Here is a 20,114-nt window from a genome sequence, read left to right as displayed (position 1 = left end):
AGCGTGTAGTGTAGCAGGAGCCCGCGTGCAGCCCTGAGGCCCGAGCTCCGGGGTTGGGGGGTCGGGGGGCTGGCCTCCATCATTACCAACAGACGGCCGCTTTATCTCACGCAGAGCCCATCACTCACTCCACCTTTTGCTTAACGCCTGCTTTTTTGGATAGAAAAATTTGTTGAAATGTCCTGTCTACTGGTGCCTTCTCTCTCCTGCGTTTTTGTTGTGTTTTGTTTTGTTTTGTTGGGTTTGTTTTTTGGTTTTTTTTGGTCTTTGGGGGATTATGTCACCTTTTGAGCTGTGCTTTGCTTTTTTTTTTTTTTTTTTTTTCTTCTTGCGGTACACGGGCCTCTCACTGTTGTGGCCTCTCCCATTGTGGAGCACAGGCTCCGGACGCGCAGGCTCAGCGGCCATGGCTCACGGGCCCAGCCCCTCCGTGGCATGTGGGATCTTCCGGGACCGGGGCACGAACCCGTGTCCCCTGCATTGGCAGGTGGACTCTAAACCACTGCACCACCAGGGAAGCCCTGTCCTTTGCTTTTATTTGACTTGAGTTTCAGGAGGGAGAGGAGATAAGCCCTGTGGGCCGACCCCAGTTTAACCAGAAGCGCTGTGTCTCCACACAGATTTGCCATGTTCCACAAGGTCAGGATTCCTCGCCAGGACCTGCTGAACCGCTCAGGAGATATCACCCCCGAGGGCACCTACATCACCCATGTTAAGGTACAGCTGCCTCCAGGCCCACAGGACACCCACCCCCTGTGCTCAGATGGGGAGAGTCACCAGAGGAGCCCGTGGCCCATGCAAACGTGTCTAGGATCAGGTCCCAGTGCCGCCAACAGGGATGGGAGTGCTTGGGTCGGCCACACCCCCAGGGCCCCGAGCACGATGACCTCCCCACACCCCACCCCTGCCAGCCCCCCGGCATTTCAGTCAGGGAGGTTGCCCCCGCCAGTGCCGTTTCCCACCAGGGGCTTAAGAGTGAAGGGTCGCCTGGTGGGCTGTGCACCAACGGGGGTGACAGTGTCCTCTGGTGTCTGGGGATGACCACGCCCCTAAGTTCATTGAGTGTAGACATGCAGTGGCATGGCCTCGGGCGCTTTCCAGACGTGGCCAAGTCAGGGTAGCTGAGCCCTCCCGGGCCTGAACCCACAGCCGGGATGACGCGTCCCAGGAGCACGTGTGCGTGTGAGAACCCTGCCTGACATTGAGCTTCGGCTGCTTCGAGCCGAGAGAACAGGGCTTCAACGAGTGTGACAGGTACCTTCAGATGACGAGAGAAGTTAGAGGTGACATAGGAAGCCATTCAAGAATGGAAACATCGATATAAAAAACTGAATGAAAAGTATGTAAGTAAGTCATTGAGAGAACCCAACAGATGGGCTACATACAGCGAGAGAGTGAATTAGCGGTGGGAAATCAGAGTGAAGGAGGCGGCAGGAAAGAGTGGAGAGAGCCACGGAGACAATGTTTTGCAGAAACGATGAAGATAAATGTCTCTAAAGTCAAGAAGGAAGGAAACCTTGACAGAGGGGCCCATACAGGGGGAGTCAGGGTCTCCCATCCCACACTCACTGTAGAGACATGTCAGAGCCTCGTAGAGAGGATGCTGAGGCCTTCCAGAGAGAGGATGCTGAGCCAGCTCCCACGGAATAAAACCCCCTTTAGTCTCAGCGTTTTCCGGCACGACGCTGAACGCAAGAAGTCAGTGAGATGACATTTCAAACCATTGAGGGAAAACAACTGTAAACATGCTTCTTCTAAATCCAAATGGACTGTCACTCGTGCATGAGAACCTAATAAATATTCTCGGCCAGAGGCTTGAAATGTTGCCATACAAATACCAGAGTGGACATAGTTTTGGAAGAAAAGTCCGAATAGTAAAATAAGTGAACCCAGGAGAAGCAGCAGGGGGTAAGGGAGGTGCACATGTTAGGATAATTTGGTGAGGCTTACGGGCGGATATACCCAAACGCCACCGACGGCCCTTAAAGCGCAAGCCACTGTTCGAAACAGTGATAAGCTCATTGCGATCTACAACACATTAAAAATAGATGCACACAGGCAATTAGCCAGTTTCAAAAATCACAGAGGACAGCAGCTGACCATCACACCCCTTAGGAAGGTGGTTTGATGGGCCGGGAGGAATCCCAGGCCGGGGGGTGAGGGGGTGGGGGAAGGAGCCTGTTTTATAAACGAAATGTCGGTGCCAGCCGTGCCCTCTGCCCTCGGCTCCTGCCTCGCTCTCGGCACGGCTGTCCGGTCCTCGGTGGGATCGGGAGCAGGGCTTCGTACTTCCAGGTGGCCGTTTGCAGGTCTCTGCAGATGGTGCATCTGCCCGGGGCCCCATCCTCCTGTCACTAGGCATCCCCTGTGCCTCCCCACAGCATCCCGTGATGGGGACGCTGGCCCCCATGCAGCTTGGCCTCCTGGGCCCAGGGGCCTGTTTCTGGGGTGCCCTGGGGGCAGGGCCTGGAAGTGTTGAGTGAATAAAGGAGCGCCCCTCCACGTCTGTGCCCGTCCCCAAGGCAGCTTGCGGGTCCCAGCTCCGCCCTCACCTGCTTTCCTCCCACAGGACGCCAGGCAGCACTTCAGCGAGTCCCTGGGCAGCCTGTCCTCCGGCCGGGTCGCCATCGCGGGCATGTCCGTCGTGAACCTAAAGCTGGCCATATCCATAGCTCTGCGTTTCTCAGCCACCAGGCGTCAGTTTGGACCCACAGACAAGGAGGAAGTACCGGTGCTGGAGTATCCGATGCAGGTACAGCTTCCGCAGGCGTGAGTTCACTTTCTTTCTGTTCCGCGTGCAGAAATACCTTCTCTCTTAGGTCGCTGCACCTGGGTTACTGGTTGCTGATCAGGCCTCTCCAGGAGTTAACAGAGGGAGTGACAGACACAGGGAAGGAGTGCGGCGTCTGGGGCCACACGTGGTCTCGATCAATGGTCTTTAGTTGAAAAGGAGTGTGTATGACCAGCAGGAGGCGCTCTGGTGAGGCCGAGGGAGCAGGTGTGCACGCCCATCCCACCTGCAGGGCCCTGCATGTCCAGGCCGCGCTCCAACGCACTCGTCCCATCCCTGGGAAGTGACCCCAGGACACAGCGGCTGAGTGTGCAGCGCTGTTCGTGGTGACGTCCTTTAGCAGAGGGGATGCTTGCCTTCCAGTTCCTCCGAGATGAGGCAGCCCTCGATGGCAAAGGTGCAACTCAGGCTGAGCATCACCTGGACGCCGGGGCGGGGGATGCATTTTATCACAGCGAGCCCCCACCGGTGCCCCTGCATCCCCAGCCCTTCCGTGCACACCATGCAGCTGCCCTGCACACCGGGTGGGCTGGTGGTTATCCCCGGGTTCCAGGTGGGTCCCCGAGGATCGAGTCAGTGGCTCCTGCCAGAGTCAGTAGCTAAATCGGACCCAGGTCTTGGCCAGTTAGGCCTGAGCAAAGGTGTATCTGAGCGAAAGTTTCAGGAAATTGTAACTGAATTGAAGTTGTTTCTTTTAACACTTCTTTTACTATGGCCGTGAACCTGTTTTAATACCAAATAAACAAGTAAGGAAAAGCCCAGTGCCTGGTTCATGCCTGGCTGGCACACAGTGTCCACCACACCACTAACCCCGTGGCCTTGGTGAGGTCATGGCACGTCCAACTGCCTGGGCATCAGGCCTGGCTCAGCGGTCACGAGAGCCCACCTGAGCCACATGCTTGGGCTCCCGACCCCAGATCCACCCCCTCCCTGCTATGTGTCCTTGGGCAAGCCACTGAACCTCTCTGTGCTCTAGTTTTCTCCTTTGTAAGTTGGGACTGATGATAATACCTCTCTGTGAGTGGCTGTAAGGATTAAATACGTTAGTGCATGAGAAGCAGTTGGCACCGTGACCACACCCAGGAAACGGCAGGTAACCACGGTGCTGCCGATGGTGGCACCTGCCTCCCAGGTCCTTTCAGGCTCCGCCCCCTCCATCTGCGCAACAGCGGATGTGTGCTGGTGAAAGAGACACCCTCCCTCCGCTCTCCACGAGCCTGTTTCCCCGTCTGGCTCGGGGGGTGGTCGCTTCATTCCCCGTAGGCTCCCAAAGCACAGGCATCGCCGGGTGGGCCCCACACTCGGGCACGGCCGCCTGGCTTTCTTAGTTCTCTTGTAGATCAGCATTTGCTCTGGCTCAGGGGTCACGTGGATGGGAGAGCGGTGAGGGGGCCATACAACGTGGTGCACGCAGCACAGTTTCTCCTTGAGTGGGGTCGTCGGGGTGGTGCAGGAGACCTGGCCGCACTGGAAGAGCGTCGGGGGGCAGGCGTCACGGGGGTGGGTCCGGGAGACGTGCAGGGCCTTCTGCAACAAGTGGGGAGGGTGGGCAGCGGGTTCCTGGCGCTCCAGCCCTGTCGCCCACCCCGGAAGGCAGGCGGGCCCTGGGGGCACTTGGAGGTCTCCAGGCAGGGATTTGTCTGTTTCAGCAATGGCGCTTACTTCCGTACCTGGCCGCGGCCTATGCCTTGGACCACTTTTCCAAATCGCTGTTCCTGGATCTGGTGGAGCTTCAGCAAGGCCTTCTGGGGAAAGACCGGAGTGCCAGGCAGGTGAGGGTCTCCGCTTTTCTCCACAGCGTTTATCATCCTTTAAATTTCACTGGGGTTGGGCAGCACAGATTCAGCCTTTCTTTCAAAACAACCTCGGTGCGTGGATTCGCGGGGATGAAGGCTCCGTCCGACTTGACCCGTGGGCTGTGTCCTCTCGGAGCCCTGGCTGCGATGGGAACGTGTCCGGCACGTGTCCACATTCCCGATTCTCAAGGATGTGCTGACACGTCTCCGGGTTCCCGTCTGTGAGTTCAGCTGCTGTTCTCCTCCTGAGAACATGATGGTTTTGCAAAATCCACATTACCGGCCCCTCAGTCGATTTCACGGTTCTGATCCCTTTGTAAACAACCCGACAAAGGTCTGAATCCAGCTGACTGGATTTGACTTGACAGGCGAGGCTTTGCTCCAGAAATGAGCGTGCAAATCCACTGAGATCGTAGAAAGGGGTCCTCGGCTAATTTCTATGTGGACGGTTCATGTATTGTTTCTTTCTCCCCTTATGCTGCCTCCTGGGCAGCGGTGAAATGTGAATCACACCAAGGGCATCTGAAAACTGATTAGGAATGCTGCAGATTGGGGTTACGTACCACGCCCTGCAAAGCCTGTATCAAATTAGCACGTTTTGGAATATTCAGCGTAAACATCCAGGAGTCAAGAGGTGGGGCGGGGGCGGCGGGGGGGGGGGGTTGCCGGCAGTGTGTACTGCTGAGCAGTCAGGCTGACGGTGACGACCGTGACCCTGAAGACCGTTTCATCAGGAGTGCAGGGTTACGCGTGTTTTTTCTCCCAAGCGTGAGTCATTGAAACTTTTGCCAGCTGACGATGGAGTTGTCCTGTTAAAAATGTTTTGAAGCGTCATCGAGCCCTGTTCTTTCTGAAACTCAGTGCTTCAACCCAGGCACAGGTTATAAAGTAGCCCTTCTTTGAAGTTGAAAATGCTGGTAAAACACATCACGTTATTTAGCGGGTCTGTGTGTATGTCTTTCTTGTAATTGTTTGCATTGAATATTGACTCAAGGTGAAAGAATATTTACTAGACATGTTAAGGCTGGGGATGCTGGCTGGGCCCTCTGAGCAGTGTGCACTGAGTGGCCATGTCTGCGCAGTCCTCTGGGGCCACCTGCCACCCTCTTCCCTGGGGGCAGTGTCTCAGCACCGCCTCCCACCCCTTGGGTTTCTTCTTAGTCTCTGCTGCATACTTCGTGTAAACTGAGTCATAACGTTATGTTCTTCTGCGATCAGCCTTCCCCGCTCCCCCGCACTCGCACCCCGTGTTTACCGACTAGGCAGAGCTGTGGTCGTTTATTTTCACTGTCATGAAGTTGTGTGACTGTACTGCAAGGTATCCGTGCTTACTTGAATCCTGTTTTTTAAACTAAAATTGGGTTTCTTTCCTTTGTAGTTGTCGGGTACCTCGGATTAGACGGGAGGGGACATAAGCCTCTGAGGCTATGCTTGAACTGACCCCTGACCTTTGGGGTCGGAGCCTTTTTTCACCTGTTCTCGTTGGCTTCTCTCTCCCAAGGCAGAGCTGGGACGCGAAATCCACGCCTTGGCGTCGGCCGGCAAGCCCCTGGCCTCGTGGACGGCCCAGCGCGGAATCCAGGAGTGCCGGGAGGCGTGCGGAGGACACGGCTATCTGGCCAGTAGGTTTTGGGGACACGTGGGCTGGTCTTCTGTCCTCTCCCGCACCATGTGGCTCATGGCCAGGCGTCGGCAAACGACAGCCTGTGGGCCAAAGGCTGTCTCTGTGGGTAAAGGTTTTTGTGAATAAAGATTTATTGGCCCCCGGTCACGCCCATTCGTTTACACACTTCCTGTGGCCGTGTTCCCGTTCCACCCACCGAGCTGAGCCGTCTCAGCAAAGCGTAAAACATTTACTGGCTGGAACTTTCCAGAGCAAGTTTGCCAACCCTGCCCTAGTCCAGTCCCTCGGCTCGCTGCCACCTGATGTTCCTCGGTCGAAATCCGGGTGTCACGAAGCAGCGTGGAGACTGAAAACCAGAACAGAAAGGAGCTTATCTGTTCATCTGAACTGGAACTTTTTAGTTAATGACTTTGGCAGTAAACTGGCACCACGTTCTGTTCCGAAGAAAAATTCTGAAACTTAGAAAAAGAGAGTTTGCTTTTATTGACACTGGCAGCTGTTCGGTCAGCTGGTGGATGGTGGAGAGACGGGGAGACCGACAGCCCGGCACCAGATCCCGGCTCTGCCGGCCCCTGGCTTCATAGCCGCAGGCAGGCTGCTCACCCTCACTGCTCCTCAGCTTTCTTCTCCATAAAATGGGGCTAAGGATAGGATAGCACAGCGGGGGTTTTTGCGATGAGTCAGTGAACTAACCCGCATGAAGGGTCTAGCAGTGTCGGCATATGGCGTGTGCCCAGTCATTTTGGTCTCTTATTATTATCGTTATTATTGTCATCGTCGGCATTATTGCAGCTTACCTGCCTAACTCCCCACGTGCTAATCTTCAATAACTGATTGGCTAAAGTCTGGTTACTCAAAGAACCAGAGCTGGCAACAACAGAGCTGGCAGAGACCTTCCTGACAGTTTATTCCTCCAGAAGCCTTTTAGGAGCCTTTAGTAACTGGGATGTGTCCCAGTTACTCCTCGTGCGGGGGCAGCAGGCAGGGGGGCCCCTCCCCTCCTCCACACTCCACTGTTTACTGACATGTGGGTATCCGTGGGGCTGCAGAAGTTACTCATCCGTGTGTTTTGTCCTCTGTGCAATGCTCTTGGTAGTATTTGTTTGTTGTTATAGCTCATATAGAGATACTATAAATAGTTTAGAAGGAGGAACTTGAATCATGCAGCCCTGCAGACAACAAAAATGACTAAAGGAAGTGTTATCACATAATACAAACAGGGCTGAAGCCAGTGAGGCCCAACTCAGCAGGGATAAATGTAAAGCCGTTTATCTAGATTTAAATATCAGTTGCAAATCATTTCTCTAAGGGCACTCTTAGCCCTTCATGTTCAGTGGTCTAACTGTGGCATGGGCAGCAAGTCAGAGGAAGATGATCAGGGTGTCATAGGTGACCACAAGCCTGGTGTCTGCTGCCGAACATCTTACACCCTCTTGGGCTGTTCATAGCAATACGTGAGTGTGAGAAGTTAGGGTCCTACCCTTTCTCCCACCTCAGCCTTACGTTTGGAGAAAATTCTCCGTCAGAGGATGGAAACCTAGGTGGTGAAGATCTGGGAAGCATACTTTATAAAATCTGCAAAGGAATTGGCTTATTTCACTGGTAGGAAAGACAAGAGAAAAATGAGAGTTGTCTTCAGATATTTGAAATGTCTCGTGTCAAAAGAAGGGTTCCTTCAGTTGGAAAAGGAAGAAGGGCACCCTCCTGCCGCTCAGGTAGTCAGCTCTGTCAGTGACCCCACTGGAGGGCGCTTTGCCAGGTGACCTGAGAGGCTCATGATAGGGACAGGGATGCTGACGCCAGCGGATGCTTCTTGAGCACGGCACTGGGGCTTCATGGGGAGCCACCCGCTTCTCTTCCCGGGGACCTTGCGGTGTCACCAATATGTCCTTAAAGAGGGAGCAGCTGGATCGAGAGGACACACCGCGGGTCGGGGGTGGAGTTGGCACCGGGAGCAGGGTGGGAAGTGCTTCATCTGGTCAAGCCGGGCCTGGGACCTCAGAGTCCCAGGTGGCAGTTGGGGGTTGGGGGGCACTTCTCACATGTGCACCCCCAGTGAGGAGAATGCTGGGGCCTCCCCTCCTTGCAGTGAACCGTCTGGGAGACCTCAGAGATGACAACGACCCAAATTGCACGTACGAAGGTGACAACAACATCTTGCTGCAGCAGACCAGCAACTACCTGCTTGGCCTGCTGGTGCGCCGGGACCAAGGTGAGGAGGCCGGCGCCCCTGCAGCCCATTTGGGGGTGGGAGGGTGTGGTTCCCAAGCCCCCTTGAGTTAGCTCTTCTGCCAGGATGGACTCTGGGTTTGCAGGAAGGAAATGTGTGATTAAATGGCGATGGACCAGCTTCTGAAGTGATGGGCTGGGGCAGGTGGGGTCCTTCCGCCGGACATCCCCTGGGGTTGGGGGGGGTCCCTGGCTCTCCCGAGTCACTGGCTGTGCTCCTAGGCGGTGCCCGCATCGAGAGCCCACTGAAGACCGTGGACTTTCTGGAAGCCTATCCTAACATCCTTGGCCACAGGTTCGAGGGTTCCAGCCCTGAGGACTGCTTGGACTCCTCAGGTAAGTACACTCCCTCCGTGTCTCCAGGGTGCACTGTGCCTGGCAGAAGCTGGAATGGCAGCCCATCTGCCAGAGAGCAAGGGGTGCTGGGTCTGCTCCTGGCCCCCCACCGTGTTAACGGTTGTGATTTTAATTGCAAAAACTGCTGTCGAGATGCTGTGTGTTCCACGGAACACTGTTAGCAGAGAGCCTTTGGCATGGCAGGAGGGCACCTGGCTTTACAGAGTGTTTGTGTCCCCCGGGGGTGGGTTGCTGGGTCCTCTGGGTGAAGGAGCCGCCCCCTCCCTTACTCGGAGGATGGAGAGCATGTGACACGTCGCAGCATCAGCAGCTGCGGGCACCGGGCGTGCCGTCTCTGGGGGACCCCGCTGGGCTGCACCGCTGCTCATGTCTCCAGGAGAGGAGACCACGGCTGCCCAGTACACCCCAGTCCACCCCAGTGCGTGTCAGCGGCCGGAGCAGGCGTCAGACCCGGGCTGGGCTGACTTGCCAGCCGTCTCTCCTCCATCTTCTTCATCACTATCATCAGCCAGAAACGTTGCTGCTAGTAATTGCTTCGTCTCCCTCACCACACTTTGTTACAGCTTTTCTGACAATAACTCACCTCCTTTATCTCCCTTTTTAAAGTGCTAAGAGGACGCAGGGACACACTTGAAATCTCTTTCTGATGGTTACAGAGCTCCCCAAATGTTGCCCCAGGAAGCCTCCAGAAATGACCTAATCATTCTAATAACATCAACCCCACCGGAATTTTTTCCCCTAATACTGTCCCCCACTGTAAAATCAGAACATAAACACGTGGTCTGCCAGCTTCAGGATGTGTCCGCTATGCCCGCCGTGTCCCTTCCCCGCTCACTAGAACTGTGGACGCAGAAGCTGTTTTGTGCGCCGGCAGCAGGAAGCACGCCAGGGCAGCGTCATCTGTTTTTCCTGTGGGTGCTCTAATTTCTGCTCGTTCCAACAAAGTGAAAACATTTTCTGGAGCAAAGAACGCAAACAAAATTCATTTGACAAAAGGGGCTTGGCATCCAACACTGACGATCTTCTCCACGCGGAGAAGGGAGCCCACAGCCAGCCGTGTGTCTCCAGGGCATTCGCTCATCAAATCCCACATCTCGGGGCCAGCCTTTGTCTCAGCTGCATCTTTGGTAAAAAGTCCATAAATGACATATGACCCTGGGGCTCTGTAGGGCTGGACACTCAAGACTTTTCCAGTATTGAGCGAGGGCTGTCTGCAAGGTCAGGAGATTTTTCCTTCAGGGATTAAAAGGTTTATTTGGAGAGGGAGGGGCTGGGTGGGGCAGCTCTCTGTCTGGTTCCTCTGATTTATGTGCTGAGGGTGCGTGTGTGCTGAGGATGGGTTTAACAAATGGTCCTGGGTGTTGAGGAGCTGCACGTCGCTTAATAACTGAGGCCCAGTTCTTTCCTTTAGTTGGCTTATTTGCAAAAATATTAAATAGTTGGAGTTCAGCGTGTTGGCTGCTCTGACCATTGTGTATATACACAGGACAGTAGGGTTGTGTAGCATCACGTGTTCAGAGGGGTACATGGTGCGGTCAGCAAACCGCCCAGAGGTTGGGAGCTCAGGGTCTGGAGTCAGCTGTGTAACCTCGAGCTAGATGCTTAACCTCTCTGAGCCTCAGTTTCCCCTGTAAGGTATCAGGAGGGAATGCGATACCCCCCGCCCTCGTGGGCGGCTCGCTGCCATGAGCTGGGACCATCCCTTGGGAATGGTGGGTGCAGAGTGACCCCTGCAGCGTGAGCTTAGCTGTTTCCCAGGAAGGCGGCTTGCAAGGTGCGTCTTGGAGGTTCCGAGCGGTGTGTTTGGGGAGCAGTCAGCCACACAGGAGCCCCGGGGTGGGCATGGTGGGAGAGCAGGTGGCTCCCACACCTGGGGCTGTGTGCCAGCCGAGGATCTGGGGCCAGGTGGCCAAGCCTTGCTTTCTGGCCCAGAGCCCCACTTTGGAAGGCATGCTCTGCTGCCGATGCAGAGCAAGGCTGGACTCGGGAGACCAGCCAGGAAACCAGAACCCGGGCAGGGGCAGCACAGGAGAGAGTGACGGGAGCTGGGTGAGGGCAGGGGGGATGGTCAGGTGGAAAGGACGGCTTGAGTGGTACGTTCGATGGAGGGCCAGGTGAGAGACCCCCCGGGGGGTGGGTGCTGATGAAGCTGGGAGTTCAGGTGTCCCACGTTGAGTGCCTGGTGGGCGTGTCAGGGAGCCCCGACGCTGAGAGGCCATGCAGGTGGGCAGACCTCGGAGTTGATTGACCGTAGTCATTGACCATAGTGACAGTGGCCGCCCTGGGAGCATGCCTGGGTGGGGGGAGCCGGCATGGGGAGACAGGCAGTGCTCAGGGCCTTCGAGGGGTGCAGGGGAGCAGCCAGGGGAGCCCCGAGGAGGCCCTGTGTGGCAGCGTCTCAAAGGCCATTTGTGACCCAGGAACCTGGGAAGGACTTGAGGACTGAAGTTGAAGCAGCATTTGTCTTGGGCCTTCAGCAGCCCCCAAAGCAAGATCGTTAACCGCCCACCTGTGCCAGTTTCCCCCAGTTTGTTCCCGATGACTCCTCACGCCCAGACGGACTCTCCGAGTGGCCCACACGCCACCCAGCTATGATTGTACCTTTTGTGTGCTCGCTGGGGGCTCCGCCCTTCCGTGTGGACACAGAGCAGCATGACCCGCTTCTCTGAAAAACTAAGGGTTAAAAGTGGAATTTCTAAAGAAAAGCGTTCCAGCAACTCATGTATCAAGCTTGCTTCTCACTCGGAGCACAGAGCAATCTGTGACCTGGTTGCTGACGTCAGGCACGGTGGCTCCACGTGGTGTGGGACCCTTGGGGAGCCGGGTCACTTCTGCAGAGGGTCGCCTGCCCGGGCAGTGTCTGGGAACAGTCCGGAGGAGCCGCGGTTGCTGCGTCGTGGGATGACGGGGCCTCTGGCTGGGGTCAGGAATTAGCCTGAGCTGCTTCTGGCCTTGGCGACTTCCTGGGTTTTGTTGCCACGTAAATAAATCATGGAAAATCTGAGTCCCCGTGGCGCCCACCTGTTACCGTCTTGGTGACGGTCCATCTGGCAGGAAGAGTTTAACCACAAAGACTCTGGGACACACATGCGTCAGAGTGGGCCCCGTCGGCATCAGAGCTGGTTTCCAGTGTCCATCTGGCTTTTCAGGGATGTCCTGAAGGGCAGCGCCCTGGGCCGCTGGTTTGTGGGCGTCCCGTGGCACAGGACTGGGTGTGAAAGCCGTAGGAATGTGTCCTGGACTGAAGCTCACTGTCCCGGTGTGGGCGGGGCCACACTCCCTCTGGAGGCTCCGGGGAGGCTCCCTCCTCGTCTCCGCAGCTCTTGGGGGCTGCAGGCGTCCCTGGGCTTGTGGCCGCGTCCCCCATCTCTGCCTCTGCCTTTGCACGGCCTCTCTTCTGTGTGTGCGCTTCTCCTTTTTCTCATTGGATCCAGGGCCCCCCTGATCTAGGATGACCCTGTGTGTCACGTCATTCCATCTGCAAAGACCCTGTCCTGTGCCCAAGTAAGGGCACATTCACAGGTTTCAGGAGTTTAGGACATGGATGTGACTTCGGGGGGCCTCGTTCCAGCCACCCCACCTGGCAGGCCGCTGGGAGGGGTGCCTCGTCCCAGGTCCCCACTCCCGCCTCACTGGGCTTCCTGAGAACAGCTGTGTGAGCTCGGGCAGGCTGCTTGCAGCCTTTGAGCCTTCGATTCCTCAGCCCAGTGAGATGGATCGTTTGCTCTTTAGTGAAGTTCTCAGCTGTGCTACGAGGTAACGGATACGACAGCGTGAAACGGTCGGGGGTCTGTAGCAGGACCTGTAGCAGTGGGTACCGTGTGTCATCTTCCCAGGGAACGGGCTGTGTGACATCGAAGGAAATCCCAGGTCCCCCGTGTCCCGCCTCTGTGCCCAGACCCAGTTGGGCCAGATCCCACCTGGGAGTCCGGAGCCAAGAGCAGCTGCAGGCCCCGCAGGCCGGGGTGCCCTGGCTCTGGGCCCTCTGCCTGGGCCGGGGGGGAAAGTGTGGGTGCAGAGCCACGTGGCCAGGCCACACTCTGCACCCCTACCCCACTCACTCACCGTGTGCCTGGGCTCATCCTCACGCCCTGTGTCCTTAACGGAAGAGGCGGTAGCGGTCCTGCCGAGCAGGCTGTTCTGAGGTCGCCGAGTCCTCGGAACTAGCAGAGATGTGACGAGAAGGACCCACAGATGCGGGCACGGCGCTGGGGCGTGGGGAGGAGGTCAGGGGTCTCCCTCCAGCCCATTCCAGCCCGTCCCCGTCTGTCTACACCCCTGCCGTGGTGCTTCCTCTCTGCCCTTCAGGGCTCTCGGGCAAGGGGGGCAAGGCCTCAGGGGACCCAGTGTGAGGTCCAGGGCCCCAGGGCTGGGCTGGCCAGGTGGACAGGGCGCCCCGCCTCCTACCACCTGCTGGAAAGTCGTCCTGACGTCCGTGTGGATCCGAGTTTCTTCCAGACTGTGTATCCTCATTGTAAATGAGATGCTTGCCCCCAGAGTGCCTCCGTGACCCTGTGGGCTCTGTGGCTGCTAGAACCATGTAGAACACGGGCTGGCCTCACAGCAGAGCCAGGAAATAACCTCACCTGCGCCTGTCCCAGCCCGGCCACCACCCAGGCTGTGCCATGGGCACTCCCCCGTCTCTGGGCCTCAGTTTCCGCACCTGTAAACTGGAGAGCTGAGTTCTCGACAAGGGTGAGACGCCCTACGGTTACATCGGTTACAGTTCTCTCTGTTTCTCATTTTGAAGTCCCTCTGGCGGCATACGAGTGGTTGGTCTGTTACCTGCTCCGCGAGAGTTATCAGAAATTAAATCAAGAGAAACAGTCAGGAAGCAACGACTTTGAAGCAAGAAACAACTGTCAGGTATGTGTTTGTTTTAAAAGTTGCTTTTCTAATGATTCCTGCACTGTCGTGTCCTTGGTGAGCTGCAGGCCCTGGTGCTCAGCCCCTGTGACCTCGGGCGCTTCGCCTGACCTCTCCGCACTTTGGTTTGCTGTTGGGACAGTGGCGCCGCCCTTGCCCCATGTGGAAGAGGTTGTGGGCATCATATCTAAGGTCCCCGACAAGTGTGTGGCCCGTCGACCAGAGCTGTGCTGGTCGGAGGGGGGACCCAGGGCTGCGGGAGCCTGAGGCACACAGTGCCTGGTGGGCTGATGGGCTCCATCAGCCACCAGGGTCCCTCCCGACCAGCAGAGTGACGGCTCGGTGACTCCTGTGAGGTCCCACCATGCTCTGTCTGCATTTGCTTCCTTAGTCATTGTGCTTCTCTCCAAGGAGGCTCGGTGAGATTGGCCCAAGGGCAGCTCTGCTTCTCACTCTGGGACAGGGCTGCCTCTCGTGTCTGGAATCCCTAGCACGAAAACAGCCGCTCTAAACACCTCTTTACCCGGAATCTGGTCCTGCAGTGGTCCGTGGGCCCCGTGCATCTACAGTGACCGGTGTCATTTGGGAAAAACATGGCCCAGGAAACTGGTGTCATCCCTTCTCCTTGGACACTGGGCGATGGAGCCTCCCCCGAGAGCCTGGGGCCACGTCTGCCCATCACCTCCGAGGGCCCTGCCCCCTGTGCTGCGAGGGACAGCTTCACCCCCTTGAGCAGATGCAGCCAGAGCAGAGCAGGCATCCAGGGACCTGCTGGGCACGCCTGCCCCAGGAAGGGAGAGGAGCACACGAGGACGGGTCTTCACTGGAAAGGCTCCGACCGAGGGCGAATAAACCAAGATCAAACCTGTGTCTTCAATGAATTCAGCAGACATCAAGGTTGGTGAAACCCTAGTTCAGTGCAGGAACCCAAGAAACAATCCTTCCGCATGGGCTGGGGCCACGGCACCCTCGGTCACTCGGACACCGACGGCTGCGGAGTTCCTCCTTTCTCTGCATTGTAGCCCAAGACCCCGAAGAGATGGAGGACACAGAGGTCACCCATTCCCACCACATCCGAATCCCGCAGAGCTGCCCAGAAGGTCACCACAGGTCTCGTCTGAGCCGTTCTGTGACACCGCCATGCCCGCCGGCCTGTGCCCGGCACCTGCACACACAGACAACAGAACCCGAGTGTGTGGCTTGGTCGTTTGAGAAGGAATTCACATTTAGACCTTCGACTGAGAACTTGGCAACGGCACTTCAGTGAGCCTCGTGGCAGAGGACAGGAGGGGCCAGCGTACCCAGCCTGGGTCCAGCCAAGACGGGTGTCCCTGGGGAGAGCCTCAGAGCTGAGGTGTGGCCAGACGGAGCGGCCGTGATGTGGACTGGAAGGCAGCCGCGGGGCTTGGAGGGGAAGGTGACCCGAGAGGGGGGCTGCGTTCTCCAGACCTGGTCTGGATCACGGAGCATTGAGAGTGAGTGCTGGGTCATCCTGACAGCTGAGAGCGCCTCAGAGCCCTGGGCCGGACGTTCAGGGTCCTGTGGAGATGTGGTCCCCGCCCGCATGGTGATGGGAGCAGCAGTAGAGCATGAGAGGGAAACTTCAGCGAATGTTTACGTGCCCTTGGCGGGACGAGCTGCTCAAGTACGACAGGAAACTCAGAGGCTGCGGAAGAAGAGAAACTGTCAGCTCTGACTACACATACGTTCACCCTTTCTAAATAGCAAAAGATACTACAAGCAAAGTCAGAAGACAGATTCCAGTCTGGGGAAGCATGGAACGTACGTAACCGACGGTAAGAAAGAGTTCCTACAGATTGAGGGTCAGCCTGGCCCGGAAACCAGCCACTGGCCCGAGGTGGCAGCCACAGCAGTCGCTGACCATGAACCAGGACCAGGGATGTGCAGGTCAGAGGACAGTGTCTGATGGACAAGGGCCACTCCATGCGCTGTCAGCCGAGGGTGTGAACTAGTGTGCCCTTTGGGGGAGGTTACTGGCTGCTTTTGTGAAAATATAAAGCGTGTTCACTCTTTGACTCAGCGGGTGGGTAGGGGGGGAGGTGATAAACTTTTCTTTATCTGCTCCTGCTCGTAAGAACTCCCAAGCATCGAACCCAAGCCAGCTGACCCCTGAGCCCAGCTCTTTTCCCCACACTGCACGGCTTATGTCCACAATTGGATAGTTCAGAGTTCGTTTTTTGCCTAAAATATTTGTTACTTGTTAAAATGCAAATATACTCAGAAATCAGAGCACACCAGAAACTGATACCTGGATCCGAATTTTTTCCCTGGGGCTGTAGGTTTATTGGGGGTGGGGATGCATGAGAGAGAGGACCCTGGCACTGGGACCCGTGCAGGGAGAGGGGAACGGACCTTCCTGGCCTCACACGTCAGACTGCTGGCCTCTTTCTGGAGCTTTTCATGATTACAGAGGGGCAGAAACATTGAGTGTGGAGCAGCTTGTGTTATGGGGGGTAGAACCACCCCTGAGTGTTTCTGTCCCCACCATGGCCCCAGAGTGGACACCATACAGGACGCTTTGTGGGCACTGGCCCACATCTGTTAATAGTGTGGTCAGATCTGCTGGCGGCAAGGACAGGCTGTCTGGGAGAAGTCAAGGATGGGCACTGTGTCTGAGGATTTGGGAGGGAAGCTGAGGGCACGGGAGCTGGAGTGAGGCCCTCACCCCTATGCATGTTCGGGCTGTGTGATTTGGGGGGACCTGTCCATGCATTGTGGGGTGCCCAGCAGTACGCCAGGCCTGTACCCACTAAGATGCCAACAACAACCCCGCGTCGTGACAACCCAAACCAGCCCCTGTCAAGGACCCCTGAGTCAGTGGAGCCTCCTGTCTGGAGTGGGGAGCTGATGGGAAGCAGAAGCAGATCCGTTCTCTGTGGCTCATGGAATCTCGGCTCTGCCATGTCTCCCTTCAGACACTTCCTGCCTGCCCATGGCCTGGCGTGGCCGTCACCCTGCATCCACGTGACCACCCAGGCCCAGCACATACTGCCCGTGCACTGTGTTCTCCACGGCTATTAATTCAGGTTCTCAGGCAGCAGGTCAGGTGGCCTGACAAGCGGCTAGGAGAGCCAGCCAGCCAGCCCCTGGCGCCCAGTCAGCGGGGTGGGGAGTAGACGTGGGCTTCTGAGCCTGCTGCTGCATCGGGCGTCCTGGGCATGGAGGTTGCGGTGGGGCGGACCCCCAAAGCCCAGGTCCCCCAGGCGGCTGATGGCCTCATCTGAACATTTCCAGAAGCACACGTAGCAGCTTCATGAGTGTCCGAGTCCTGGCATTGAGACAGAGTAGAATAGCAGCCACCATCACAGAGCAGCTTCTAGGACTCCGAGCAGGTGCTGGACACATGAGATGCTGTCTGATGCTCCTCCCGGCAGCGCTTGGAGGCTGCACGCTGACGCCCCCTCTTCTCAGACCAAGAAGCTTGGGCTTGGGGCGGAAACCACTTGTCCACACGTGCATATTTGGAAAAGCCGAGTGGATTTGGAAGCTGTTCCCCTCGACCCTGAATCACTTCTGTGTCAGTGACTCAGAGCTCAGCGGGGCTCAGGATGCGTTTTTCGGGTGGCGAGGTCAGAGGTGGCGCTGCCTTTCCAGGCCCGCACCAGCTGATGCCATTGAAATGGACGTGCGCTGCTTGCGCAGGAAAATAAGATGAACGCAATGTGATTTAATACTAGAAAGTCCACGTGGTTGAAAAGGAGAGAGTAAAGTGGAGAGCATGGAGAGTTTGGATTCAGTTCTGAGCCCGGACTCTGGGATTCGCAAGGGCCCTCACGCAGGGCGGAGCCCACAGCGCGTGAGCACGTTTAGGGGTGCTGGTGGTTACTGTAATGACATGCTCTAGTGACATAGTGAAGGGGTGGACACTGGGGCCAGCCTGCCTGGGTTCAACTGTGTCTCCACCTCTTTCCCGTTGCAGACCTTGTTTCATCCATGGGGTCCAGGGAGGATCAAGGTGATAAACTTCTGGCTCTTGTTAGCTTAGTGCCTGGCCTGGGGTGAGGGTGGGGCACTCCCTGCCCACCTCCATCGTCAGCTTCATCAGCTTCCCTCCTGTGACGTCTCCTCACCCAGCCTCCCCCAACGCTCACCCTCCAAAGCCAAGGGCACACACACCACAGCGCGTGGAGAGGGAAGGGGACAAAGCCTCTCTGAAGGCCCTGGGCTGGCCCTCCAGGCAGGACACGGGGACGCAGGATGTGTGCCCTCGCAGCTCCAGAAGCCCAGCGGGGTCTTGGGGTCGGACCAGGCAGACTGGCACGAGACCGGGGAAGCATCCTTCCCTTGAATTTTCTCCTGAGGGCACCTAGTCTCAGGCAGGCCCTGGGAGAGCCTCGGCCTCGGAAGTGACCAAGGGACGACCCAGTGTTTGCTTTGAAAGTCGAGAGCAGGCCTTGAAATCATAGCCCCTGCCCCTTGGTGACTGCGCCCCCTTCCCCCCGCCCCCCCTGGATGGCACTCTGGACCGCGCTCTGTTGATTCTGGCTGATGTTCGGGGGCAAAGTAGGCAGACACTGAATAAAGGTCTTCACCCTGCCCCATCCCCGGTCACTTTCTTGCTGGATTATTTTTTTAATTACACAAGCAACACATGCTCATTATAACAAATCAGGAACGCATCTATAATTGTTCTAATAAAAAAAACAGTAAACTGATAAATTAGAGATGGGGAAGGAAAAGCTGACAAGCAAAGCTAATGATGAGCAACAGATGTTTGGATATTTGGTTAAAAAAGAAAAAACTGGGACCAGAAGATCCATGGTGACTTCCTGCTTCCACAGACAAAGCCAGCATCAGAACTCACACGCAAGTAAAACTCGGCTGGGAACGGTTGCACATCTTGGCCCCTGTTCAGCAATTCCCTTATTCCTGGACGTGATAGGAGACGGGGGAGAGAAAGGCTGATCTTTAGAGACTTGGGAGGCAGGGGCGTGGCCACGCCCTTGGAGGGGCTGACGTCACTCTCAGGTGAGTCCCCGGAGTAGCCTTGTCCGTGGCCCCGGGTACAAGAGAACTGACCTTGTGCTCTCAGGGAGCCCACCTCCTGGAGACGCCACTGCTCCGCAGTGCCAGGCCGCGCTGGACAAGCCCGCCGTGCCTGTGTGTTGGCTGTGGGGTCACCCCGTGTCCCAGGTGGGACTGAGCTGGGAGGTCGCCGGGTCTGAGGTCCAGAGCCACTGCAGCTGGGCTTGTGTTACTGCAGGCCTTTCCATGGTGCTTCCCCAGAGGCACTGCCCGGCCCCGTCTGTCCCCTGCTGCACTAGTGCTGCTGGCACGCAGACCTTGCTGTGCGTTCCCGAATGCGGCGCTGTGTTCTCTTGAAGGTGTACTGCTGCCGCCCCTTGGCCCTGGCATTCCTGGAGCTCACGGTCGTGCGGAGGTTCCACGAGCACGTGCACCAGCCCGGCGTGCCACCCCCGCTGCGGGCTGTGCTTGGGAGGCTCAGCGCTCTCTACGCCCTGTGGTCCCTGAACCAGCACACGGCCCTGCTCTACCGAGGTGAGCCCCCTGCCCAGGAGCTGTGCGCCCTCCGCTTTACCCAGGAGACTCTGCTTTCCCTGTGTGGTGCTCCTTCCGTGCCATTTTCTGAGCACTCATCACATGTTGAGTGAAGAGCGGATGAGGAGCTCAGAGGCCACAAGAAGAAAAGCACAGCAGCAGGGTGGCACCCACAGGGCCGAGCCCGGGCTGCTGGGGCAGCACCCCCAGGAATGCCCAGACTGGGGGTCTAGGAGGGCTTCCTGGAGGCGGTGATGAATGGCCTAATTCCTGGAAGATTGGTGGGAAGTGGGTAAACCTGAGTTTCTCAACCTTCAATTTCATTATTATCCCCCAAGGAGCCCTTTTAGATGTTTTTTCCTAACCACCCCCATGACGTGTTAACACTATAGCTATTCTGTGTATCTGTTCACGTTCTGTGCGTACATTTGGGCTGTGTGAGGAGTACATTTTTCCCCTCCCCCTTGCCAAGAACCCATGTTTTCCCTCTTGGGGCTGGTGTTGCCCTTGGGAAGTGGTGCCCGAGGGCTCCCGGGTGGAGGGAGCAGCGGGGTGTGGGGCGAGGCGCCCACCCACTCCAAGTGAGCGGGCGCCACTCTGTGCGGCAAAAGTCAGACAAAAGCCAGTCCCGCAGCGAAGTTGGAGCCACCTCTTTAGGCCTGTTGGACGGCACGGCACAGCCCGCCGCAGTGTAGGAGGTGAGGCTGAGGGGCTGGGTCTCATTCCCAGCACCTGGTGGCTACAGACGCCCACATGCCCGCAGGTGCAGCTGTGTGCCCGCAGCCCCTGTCAGCCCCCAGCCCAGCCTCGTGCCACCGCCCGCACTGTGCTCTGCCTGCCACCGGCCATGCCCCGCAGGTCTCCCCCTAGCCCCGCGAGGCCGCCTTCCTGGGCTTCAGCCTCCCCAGCTCCCGGCTCTGACCCCCAGCAC

General features: G+C 57.2%; 1 protein-coding gene across 6 annotated transcripts in view; it reads left to right on the top strand.

The window, feature by feature from the left end:
- ACOX3 (acyl-CoA oxidase 3, pristanoyl) overlaps window positions 1-20,114 on the top strand; it is a 48,113-nt gene that overhangs the window by 21,539 nt on the left and 6,460 nt on the right. For 3 of the 6 annotated variants that reach the window (XM_081246292.1, XM_081246293.1, XM_081246290.1), the window contains exons 8-15: window positions 621-717; window positions 2,570-2,767; window positions 4,441-4,563; window positions 6,089-6,209; window positions 8,301-8,423; window positions 8,663-8,776; window positions 13,548-13,663; window positions 19,009-19,183. In XM_081246292.1, the coding sequence (XP_081102418.1) occupies window positions 621-717; window positions 2,570-2,767; window positions 4,441-4,563; window positions 6,089-6,209; window positions 8,301-8,423; window positions 8,663-8,776; window positions 13,548-13,663; window positions 19,009-19,183 (1,067 nt within the window). The other 3 variants (XM_081246291.1, XM_081246295.1, XM_081246294.1) reach the window with 3 other exon arrangements.

The sequence above is a fragment of the Mesoplodon bidens genome, assembly GCF_964165515.1.
Source record: "Mesoplodon bidens genome assembly, chromosome: 1".
NCBI lineage: Eukaryota > Metazoa > Chordata > Mammalia > Artiodactyla > Ziphiidae > Mesoplodon > Mesoplodon bidens.
Note: the sequence above shows the minus strand (reverse complement) of the source record. Positions and strands in the feature narration are given on the sequence as shown.